The 12018-nt window shown below is 39.5% G+C and overlaps 1 protein-coding gene across 1 annotated transcript in view; it reads right to left on the reverse strand.

Annotated features, from left to right (window-relative positions):
- The window catches only part of TSGA10 (testis specific 10), a 1008750-nt gene that overhangs the window by 608109 nt on the left and 388623 nt on the right, over positions 1-12018 (reverse strand). The window contains exon 10 of the mRNA XM_044071816.1: positions 6538-6653. Within this exon, the coding sequence (XP_043927751.1) occupies positions 6538-6653 (116 nt within the window). The remainder of the gene's footprint in view (positions 1-6537; positions 6654-12018) is intronic.

The following is a 12018-nucleotide window of genomic DNA, read 5'->3' on the forward strand; positions in this document are numbered from 1 at the left end:
TTTGGAAGGTACAGATTCTTAAGAATGCCATTTAGGATAAAATTTCCAATTGAAGTATTTCAACACTCCATGGCACAAATTGTTTCAGGTTATCCATGTGCTACCATAGTAGACAACATTATTGTAAGGGGCAATGGTGAAGATGAACATGATAGGAACCTAAAGTTCTAGACTGTGCATGTGAAGCAATCTTAAACCGAATTTTCAGAAATGTAAATTCAAGGTGAGAGAAGTTACTTATGAGGGTCATTTGTTTACCAGTTCTGGCATACAACCAGATCCATCTAAGCAAGCAGCAATCCTTGAGATGCCAGTTCCAGACAATGTTACATCTTTGCTAGGTATTGTCATCTATTTAGGAAAGTTTATCCCATACTTGAGTGAGCTTTCAGCACCATTATATGAGTTGACACACAAACATGTAAACTGGTCCTGGTTCGAACAAAACCAAAGAGATGTGGAATCCACCCACATTGAGATATTATGATGTTCACAAACCAGTAATTCTTTCATGTGATGCTTAAAAGTATGGTCTTCAAGAAGGCATATCAGTAGCCTATGCATTCAGAACTTTGACTCAAACAGAAATGAATTATGCACAAATAGAAAAACAGCTTTTAGCAGCACTGTTTGCATGTTCAAAGTTCCATGATTATATTTATGGCAAACCTGTTCACATAAAGACTGATCACCAACCTCTAGTGACAATTTAAAAAAAAAACAGTACATTCACCCCAGCATGCTTGCAAAGCATGATGTTAAAATTGCAAAAGTATAATTTCAATATTATTTATACAAAAAGCAAATAGCTATACCTTGCAGATGCTTTGTCAAGAGCACCCAGATAAACAACAGAACAGCATGACAATGAGAAAGCAGACCTTGAAGTCATGGAAGTCACATATTTTTCCTCATCACATCTTGATAAATTTATAAATCACACAGCTTAAGACCCTGTTCTCCAGCAGAAGCTGAAACATTTTATCAATCAAGGATGGCCAGTGCAACAAACCAGTTTACTACTTGACATACAGAAGTATTTTTTCTGTACTGAGACGAGCTCATGGTGTAATATGGAATCATCATAAAGGGTCTTAAAGTGGTTATTCCTTCAGCATTACAACAGGAATATATCCAGATTTTGCACTGTGGTCACTCAGGTACTGATTCTACCAAATGAAGAGCAAGAGGCACAGTAGTTTGGCCTTTTATGTCAAAAGATACAGAGGAAAACTCTACCATGTTCTATTTGCAACAGTACTAAATTGCACCAACAAAAAGAACCACTTCAGCTAAACCAGATTCCTGAATTACCATGGTCGACAGCTGCTAGTGATATTTTCAAATGGAATGATCAACATTACTCAGTGTTAGCAGACTCTTATTTGAATTGGTATGAAACTGATCTTCTTCCTAACTTAATGTCTAGCACTGTCATTATGGAAATTGAACAGACATTTGACTGTTCATGGTAGTCTGCACAAAGTCGCATCTGACAATGGTACACAGTTTATAAGTCAGCAGCTCAAGAAATTTGCTGAGTCTTGTGACTTTGTCCATGTTACAAGTAGTCCTGAGTATCCACAGTCTAATGGATTAGCTAAGCATGCAGTTCAAAGTGTGAAATGTTTATTAGAGAAATCCAAGAGAGATAGTACTGATGTTTTTCTTAACCTACTCAATCTCAGAAACATTCCTCGAGATAACTTGCTTGGTTCACCTGCTCAGAGATTAATGTCTAGACAGACAAGAACAACCTTGCCAATTAGTAAACAACTATTGATTCCAAATTCACAGAAAAACAGAGTGGTTAAGACTCAACTTTTGAAAAAAACAACAGTTACAAAAGTTGCATTACAATAAATCCAGCAAACCTCTCAGACCATTAAGACAAGGAGAGATCACATGGATGCAAACATCTAAAGGATATGACTGAGTGGGAATTATCAAAAATATTTAAAAAAAACTGAGATCTTATATTGTACAATCGGAAGGAATGGATTTCAGAAGGAGCCGAAGACATATACTTACAGTCTCTGAACCAGTGACACAGCAGATTGCCTGTGCCAAAGACTCTATCTCTTAGAGTGACCCTACACTTGTTCATATTTCAGAAAACAGTGTACTTTCCTCAAATAATCCTGATGCAATCCCCGAAGTTCCATTTGAGAAGAATTCCCCAGAGAACGTCATTGTTGCTAAGCCCAGTCAAAGCTTTTATGTAACCAGATCGGATAGAATTTCCAGACAAATTCCGAGATACACAGCAACTTGGACTTGAGTTCTGATTTATTGTTAATATTGAAGTGATATCTAGCATGTAGATTTTCTTGTTCTCCTAGTGCATGTCAAACAAATCAATGAAGGAGGATGTAGATCATTGTATGCATTGTTCCTAGTCAGCCACTGTAATTAGATAGCGCGTGCAGATAAGTACTGAGCACATGCAAGAACAGTGCCATTTTGTACAGTCAGCCAGAGTGAATGCAGTCATGAATGCACATCCGAGTGTGTTTGAAATAATGAGCGAATCAATTAGCTTAAATACCTGTTCCAATTACAGTTCCTGACATGTATATGTACAGAAAATATCTTGAACCCATACACTGCTCCATCATCTCTTTTGAATGCACGAGAGAAGTGACACCTAGTATTCTGTTTCAAAAAAAAAAGGAACAGACTATCAGAGTTTGTTGTTAAATCATTAGATTAACTATGCTTTTTACAGAAAAGTGTAGTAAATCAGCAGAAAAAATGTATCGTAAATGGAAAAGAGGGCATACCTACTCATCTGACATAACGATGATGTCACGGAATGGGTGGAAAGTGGGTGGGGAGAGTGGAAGAAATACGCAGGCTTATGGGATGTGCAAAGGGCTGTGGCCTTGTTCCAGTTTTGGCCACAGAGAAAGGTGAGAACTCTATTTTTTCCTGAAGTCCACTATTTAGCTATCACACTGTTTTTGTATTTCATTGCAAAGTAGTTTCTTGACAAGGGTGGATTAATGAAGATCTTCCTGTCAGTCTCACAGCCTTAAAAAATTGTTATTGCAAAAGAAACTCACTGAAATGTACAGTGGGTAAAACTGCCTTCCAGTTTATAGCCTGCTACAGACCACCCTCCCAAACCCAGGAACCCCACTCAGCCTTCCTGAGAATACTGGAAAATATGAAGGTCTCTCCAAACACCATTATATTGGGCGACTTCAACTACCCAAACATAGATTGGGAGCATTACTCTAGCCCCAACACCCTAGCCCAAAGGTTCCTAGAATTTATAAACTCAAATGCTATGGAACAACTTGTTACCACTCCCACAAGAAGGGAAAACATACTGGACCTGATCATCACCAACATGGGGACTCTATGCTCCAGACCAGAAGTGTATCCCTCACTGGTAAGATCAGACCATAAACTAATCTCACTAGATATTCACATCCCGACTCCACCCCCTGCCCTGAAAACCACAGTGAAAAACTTCTCTAAAGCAAATTTCACACTCCTCAAAACAGAGGTGGAATCCTTCAAAGCCCCCGGGCCTGTGGAAAATACGGCCCAGACCGCAGAATCCTTTATAAACGCATTCTATGAACACCTTCAGGAACGTATGGATCATGCAATCCCAAATAAAACCAAGACCCAATCCTCCAAAGGCAGACGTCCTGTCTGGTGGACCCCAGCCATAAACAAACTATACAACAGAAGGAGGAAGCTACTACATGATAGAGCAAAATCCCAAAAAGGGAAGGCATCTCTGATCAGTATTAGCAACAAAACTATGGGCACTCATAAAATCGTCTAAGGCCAGCTTCGAGAGAAAAATTGCACAGGACACTAAGGATAATCACAAGGCTTTCTTTAGTTATGTTAGGAACCTGGGTGGGAATTCCCAGATATGCTCAGAATTAGTCCAAAATGACAAAAAATACACCGAACCCACAGACATTACCAACATCCTAGCTGACAGGTTCAGCGCAAACCCCCCCCCCCACCAAAAGGGCAAATATTTATCCCAGCAGAGTGCTGCCCCCCGCTGACATCTCAGATGCTCAGGTAAGAGCTGCCCTCTCCAAAGCAAAAAACACAGCATCAATGGGACCGGACGGTGTCCCGGCTGTGTCCTACATGAACTCCAAGAAGAGCTAAACCCAAACATAAAACTACTGTTCAATCTCGGCCTTACTACAGGATATGTACCCGAAGAGTGGCGTGCAACAACAGTGGTCCCTCTCCACAAAGGTGGTGCCTCAACGGATCCTGGAAACTATCGCCCCATAAGCCTGACTAGCTTGGTCTGCAAAGCTATGGAAAGGATCATCATGGACCTCATAAATAAAGATATTGGGGACCTACAGACACTGGATCCTACCCAGTTTGGCTTTGTTAAGGGCAGATCCTGCCTCTTAAACCTGGTTGATTTCTTTGAAACAGTCACCAAGGCCATTGACGAGGGGAAGGTGGTCCACACAGCCTACCTGGACCTCGCAAAGCCTTCGATACAATACCCCACTGGAATTATAGATAAGCTCACCAGCTTAAATATAAACCCCTATGTCACTAGATGGGTTGCAAACTGGCTCAAGGACAGAACCCACATGGTTAGAATTGCTGGAGCCATGTCAGACTCCAAACCAGTTACAAGTGGCGTCCCACAAGGCTCAGTCCTGGGACCTCTCTTGTTCGGTATATATTTCTCGGAGGTACAGGCCAACAAGGAAGGACTGTGGCTGACTAAGTTCGCAGATGACTGCAAACTGGGCGCCATAATCGACTCTCCAGCCAACACAAGCATCCTCCAAAAGGGCCTCATAGAAACAGACAACTGGTGCCAGAGCCATGGCCTCAAGCTAAATGCCAAAAAGTGTATAGTCATCCTCTTTGGCAAAAACAAAGTGCCCACAAATGACCACATAGGTGGTAATCCGTTAAGTACAGAAGAAGTAATTAGGGACCTGGGGACCCATGTTGATAGCAATCTCTCATTTGACAACCACGTGGCCAAAGTGGTTAGAAAAACATTTTATATAGCCCACCTAATCATGAAGGGATTCACATCTAGATCAGGGGAGGTCATCGTGCCTCTTTACTCATCCCTCATCAGACCCATAATTGAGTACAATTCCCCTTTTGGGATGTACCTTACCAGACACTTGCAGCAACTGGAAAGACCCCAAAAGTACCTCACCAAGAGGATCATAGGGCTCAAACAGTTGCCATATGCTGCCCGGTTAAAGAAACTCCAGCTCTACTCAGTGGCATACTGCCTGCTCAGAGGCGATCTGTGCCTGACATATAAAGCCATGTCCAGCCCGGAATTAATGGACATGCTGCACCTCAGAAAATCCAAATCCCATCGAGCTACGCGCTCGAGAGACTTGAACCTCAGCACTGAAATAAATAGGACATGCTGGAGGGACAGATTCATAACCCAGAGGCTCCCTTCACTCTGGAATAAAATCCCAGTCCAGGTTAGGCAGAGTCCCTCATTGACTCTCTTCAAGAGGAATCTTGATGAGTGGATGGGAGATCGTAGGTTTACCCCGGGTATCACTTCTGTGTCACTGTTAGACAGAGGCACAGTATACTAACCTCGAAAAAGGGCATAGCAAAATTAATTTAAAATGGGTGGCGAAAGCCATACACACTCTGGCTAGGCTTATAAATGCCCTAGGGCAGATAGCCTAGTATGAACCTATGAACCTATGAAATGTCACTAAATTGTGCAGCTTTTATGGCATAGGGAAGATGCATTCTTTTGCTACACTCCTACTTACGTACATATAAACTAACTATAAACTAACTTAGACCACTGTATGTGGGTGTAGCGGGAATATTCTGAGGTACTGCAGTCTTGGACTTTATATGCATTCCTCATATTCATACTTACTGCTTTGATATCCTAAAGATTACAATTATAGTTCTCAGAAGTTAACAGGAATCTCTAGAGAACTCTTTATCCCAAGACATGAATTTTGTTCAGGTGGGTAAGGCAACATAACTGTGATAGAAAGTGCTTAATGGGTCATAGTGCTGGATCTTTCTACAGGCACAATTGTCTGGTGATATGTGCTGGTGAAAAAGGCAGTTCATGTTGGTACTTCCCTTTCAATATTTTTTTCATTAAAGTAATACTCCCACAGCTCATTCTATAGTATTGCAAATATTATGAATTTCCACCAACATGTCAGCATTTCCTTCTCCACAGCATTTGGGAAAAAAGCTGTTTAAATCATGCAGAAAATTGCAGGGACAGCTGGAATATTTATTGTGTTTTTTAACTGATATTCAGAAGTCATAACAGTTGCTGAAATAAAACTGTTTTCATCCCCTGCTTTGCAAAGAGAGCATTTATTAGAGTGTGCCTAAAAAAGGCACATTCTATTAAAAAATAAATACCATTCAACCGATAGAGAACTTTCTAGCCCTGGCAATAATGCAATACCTTATGACAATAATGCCAGACTCATTGCTAACAGGTTCCTTTGTAACACTTTAGTGTAAGTACATGTGCATGATAACATAACAGAAGTTTCTTACTGATTTTTTCTTCCAGAACTTCAAGTTTCTCAAGAGCACATTCCAGTTCAGTAGTCTTCTGTGAGAGGTGATGTTCAGTGTCCGCAAATGAACTTTCAACCTTATCTTTTATAATCCTAAAAAGTAAAGCATTTGTTTTACAAATACATTTCAGCCATTTCTGTCTCAAATTCATATTAACACAATTATAAATGTCTAAATGCCATAGAAATGCAACAATTTGACCCACAAAGGATAAGGTAGACAGGTGTGGAGAAAAAGACAAAAGCTCAAAAAATGCTTAAAGTTCAGGTTAATGACAGATAACTTCTAAAAGTATGTTGTTATTTTTAACCCTTTTAAAATACCAGGTAATATACATTTACTGAAGCACTGCATTCATGATAACTTTTTTAAAGCCATACTACAGTACTAGAACCTAACAGACTAACAGTCCATCTACAAAATCTTAATTATAGTTGCACATTATGAAACTTTCAACAAAATTAATATTTAAATACAGTTTTGCTAGTGCGCTAAACTGGATCCACATTTTTGTTTCTTATTACATGAAAGCATACACTATATATCAATATGTTTCTCCCACTCCTCAACTAACTGCTGTGATTTTCCTGCTTTGTGCCCAACCCATTTCTGCTCATAAGATGCACCCTGACAACTTCTTGCCAACAATCTCACATACAACTCCTTTTGAAAAATACATAGAGAGAGAGAGACCTTTCAAAAGATGTAGCCTTGTGGCTACTCACATTAAGATGAGACAGTAAATACTTAAAGGATAGAAGCTGACAGGCACTAGAAACCATCATTTATGTGGTGTATGGTCAAGATCTTTGCCATACAGAGAGAGAGAGAGAGACTAACCTGCAGTTAAATTTAGTGTGTGTGGCACATGCTTTTGCACACAATGTCCAAGATGTTTGCTGCCCTCCCCTATCTTAAGTTGTTGCCACATCTGTGGTAGCTCTGGCTTCCAGTCAACCAAATGTCAAGAAGGCAACAGATAAATCCCCCACAACCACAGATTAGGAGATCTGACAAGTGGCACATTTGTTTTATCCATCAGATGACCTCTCAAGTGGCCAATCAATTCCTGGACTTGAGTTGCCAGTGTCACAGATAAATGCACTGCTTTTACCCCACTTGTCAAATATGTTGTATTTATTTAATACAAAGATCATCTGCAAGAAAAATAGTCTGTGGAATTCATGTACAAGTTGAGTGAGGCACAGAGATGGTTTAGGCCATGGCAGGATCGGACAATAGGTGATTTATACACAGTGGTAATGCAATGTAGTACCACTAAGGTTACAGTGTGCAAGTCAGCTTGTTCCAGAGAGGTCACTATTCAGTGAATTTTAACATTATCACATATATGCTCTGAATTCAGAACAGTCCTTCCTTCCTTCCTTCCTTCTCCCCTTACAGTGATGCCCATCCTGTGTTCCCACTCTTCCTTACATGTGCTAGACTGAACTTTATAATCGTTAATAAATGTCTTGTATGCTGTACTAATTATTGACCACAGATTCACATATTCAGTATGTGAGTCTATAAGGTACTGCACTAGTGGAGGCATCTCTTTATCAGCAATCTAAAGTTGAGACATTTTTCAATATTCCTTAACAAGTCCTCCATACATCCAGCAATGCCTATTTTGGAAGCCAAATTTCTCCTTTGCCTCATTCCACCATAGGACACGACCCTCTCCTTTTAACTGCTCCCAAAAACTTGGACCCTATTTTGCACCAGCCATTGCTGAATTACATTCTCTCAGTATCTCCTTTTGGTCATATCTTCCCCCCAACTGATGGGGTAAATTATAAGCCTCCATCTTTTATATTTCACCCTAATTAAGTTCCTCTGTACAGCTTAAATAGACTGTCTCATTGTGGGTTTCCTTTCCCTAACAACCTGATTCCAAAAATCCAATGTCATTTGCCAGCTCAAAGCATTTTCTCTCACTCATTCAAACTGTTTCCACTTAGGACAATAATAATGAGCTTGCAACAGGTAGCCTAACTGCAACTGAGTAGCTTCAAAATAACCCTTCAAATTTGGCAGCTGCAAACCTCCCCGTTGCACCCTTATGTAACATATTCTTTTCCTATTTAACTCTCAGTTGACTTTTAGACAAAATGAAAAATTTCATATCTTTCTCAATGGATATTAAATTTCTTCTTCAGGGGTTTAAAATATGATTGACTGGCATATAGTATTAATGGCACTAGGAACATCTTAACCTTGTCAAAAAAAAAAAAAAAGAAAATATAGTTTATGAAGCAGCAGCAGCGTATACTGTCAGTAAAGGGTGAATTGTACCAGGTCTCTTCTTCCCATTTACCATAGCAATGTTTGCCAGGCTGGGTGCCATGGCCATCCCCAATTGCTATGCCAGTGTCCTGCTTAAAATGCTGGTCATGGAACATGAAACATTTTTTTGGAGCATACAGGGGGATGGTAGCACTACCTTTGTTGTGAGCTTCTAGGCTTCTAGGGCCAGTTTGATACAGAATGCAGCACTGTAAATAGTGCTTCCACATCAATGTCCAATATAGTGTCCTGGTCAATGGGAATGTCCCTTATCTTCTTCAAGAAGGTCCAGAGTGTCTAGAACAAATGACCTGTTGTTCTCAGCCATAAGTTTGAGCTGTCCTTCCAGGTAGATGGATATGGGTTCAGTGATGGAACCTCCGCTGGCCACTACTGGTTAGTAAGGAGGATCTAGATCTATTGGGTTCTTATAGGGTTTGGGCATGCAAAAAACAATGGTATTCTGGGATTTGGGACTGACAAAAACTTATAAAGTTTGTTACTGATGAATTCATCTTCATTGGGAGTCCTAAGTCTATGATCTGTATTACTGCATGCTGCAGTGATCCTATCTAGATCTGTTTTGCTGTAAAAAGATACATTGTCTAGGATATCAAAGATCTTTCAGTGGTATGAATCTATGTTTGTGATCAAAATTCTCCCATATTTATTGGCTTTTATTACTCTCTGAGATCTGTCTCTACTTAGGTTAATGAATGCATCAATTTTTAACTTATGTACATTAAAGAACCTTTTTCACTTCAGTTAACCAAGGATCTCGCTGATGTCCACATCACACTTGCTTTCAAAAGTAGCAATGATGGGGTGCATGGGAGAAGAAAAAAAGTGATTGTTTTTCAGCAATTATGAGGACTGGTATAGTCCCTCTACTAGGTCCTACAAGAGCAAGTTTAAAGGCAACTGCAAAAAGGGAGCTGTGGTATACAGGACACAATGTAAATCTTGCCTGGCTTTTTATGTGGGTAAATTATACACATATAACACAGCACTTTTCAGAGATCAGAGCTAAGATCATTAAGTACCCCCTTGCCAAGCACATTGATGACTTCTCAGACCAGAGAGGGTTTTATTTCCACATTCTGGACTCAGTCCACACTGTCTAATTTGCAGGCAACAGAAATGCACTACTGCAGAAGAAAGAACTCTCATGGCAGATTCAACGTAATGCTCATAGAGCCCTTGGATTCATTTGAAGAAGCTCCATCTGCAGTGTTTTAACACTCAAACAAATTAAACCATCACAACTATTACTGAAGAACCGCTAACTATCAAAATGCAAAGATAATGTGCTATAAGTTGGTTTCATGTTTTTATTTGTATTGTTCCATTTGACTAGTTGAAGAATTAGAGTATCCAGTACACACCTAGGGCTAACACAATAATTTGCAGTGATAGATCAGTTTATCTTTAGCCTCCACATCGACACAAATTGAAGTGTACTGAGCCCAGACTGGTTAACACCAAAAAGAACAATTCAAATAATACTCTACTGAAGAAGGGAGAGACTATTAACATCACTGTTTTGTGTTTTGCTTAAATATCACAGATGGATTGAGTAACTGCGTCACAGACTATTTTTCCCTATAAAAACAAGAGTCTTTAATTGGTATTGTTTCTGACATTCATTTCATACTCTAGCTAGAAAATATTTTACTTGTAATCAGCTGGTCACCTGAACAAGGAATACCACAAAAAATTGATTACTTATACTAAAAGTATACATTTCCCTTTAAAAGTATAAATTGTAAACAGTTATACTTTACCACCAATGCCTGTTAATCATTCTTGCCCATGCCATATTAATTTACTATATTTCATTTTCACCCACAAATTCCCCATAAAAGCAGGAATCAAGCTCTAAGTTTTACACTCAGGTGATGCAAATACAGTTATTGTTTGATTTACACTGATGCTGTCTTATATTTAATGTTTAATGCAACTAAGAAAATGTACTGTGTACTGATGACTATGCATGTGGTAGTTTATCAGTTTCAGAGGTTTATACTGCATCTTTCTTACTTGGATGGATCTGTCTAGATGAAAGCACCACGTATCTTAATGGAAATATATTATTACCACTTTTGCCACTGCCATTAAACTATGTTAAGGGAAGGGTGCCCAAGCTGGACTGTCACTTTGGATTGTCCCAACTGGTCCAACATGCAAATTAAGGTGCGAGCAGGCAGCCCAGTCACCTGCTGATGTGTCTTGGCCAATAAGTGCCCTTCACTCTGGACAAATCTTGCAATGAGCACTGTGAAAACATGTATATATGCTGAACAGATTCTGTATGTAACTCAATCAAATAAGAAGAATAAAGCTTTTTTGGAAACTGATTTAAGGCTGTTTTGCATCCTTTTGACCAGAAGACAAATGAAGAGGCAGTGTTAACTGAGACTCAGTAGAAGAAGCCACTCGTGATCTTTAGTCAACTCAGGTTTCAAAAGAGCAGAGGGAAAGTCCAAAAGCCCTTTGCAGGACTACTAACATATCTCTGTTTAGCTCTTTATTGTCTCCAGTACACAAATGCACAACATTTTGGTAAAAATCCTGTGAAAAAATAGAATTTTTCTCAAAAGAATGTTCATATAAACATTTACTTAGACTTTCCCTTAGAAATGCAATGACATTCCCAAAACAATACATTTCCCAACAAACAACACATATTTCAGTCAGAAAAATAAAATTGCAAGACGTTTTTCCCCCAACATGGGACTTATCTGTCTAGCCTTGAAGGATCTTTGGCCAAACAACAGTTCCACAAGGGCCAAATGAAGCAGCACTCTTTGGCAGCAAAAAGCTCAAAAGCTTTTTGTCCTCCAGTTGTCCTTCTATGATGTTCCGTTTAAGCTCTTGATAGTTGGAACACATATGGAAGGGAACCCATTAGCTTTGAAAGCTCACCAGTTCTCAGCAGTTGGACTCATTTGGCTTACGCTACTGTAACAGTGAGCACTATGAATGAACATTTGAATTGTCTGTTTCTGAGGCTAAGACCACAGTAAGAAAGGTACCATCTTCCGTGAAATATAAGCCAGCAACTAATGCATTAATTCATAACAAATATGGGGGGGGGGGTCACATTGCTACATTCTGTGCTACTAATACTGAACAGAATGCTACAGATAGAAGTAGGAAAATTGAAAC

This window comes from Protopterus annectens, chromosome 5.part0 (genome assembly GCF_019279795.1).
Source record: "Protopterus annectens isolate FY-2018-M chromosome 5.part0, PAN1.0, whole genome shotgun sequence".
In the NCBI taxonomy this organism is placed as follows: Eukaryota; Metazoa; Chordata; order Ceratodontiformes; family Protopteridae; genus Protopterus; species Protopterus annectens.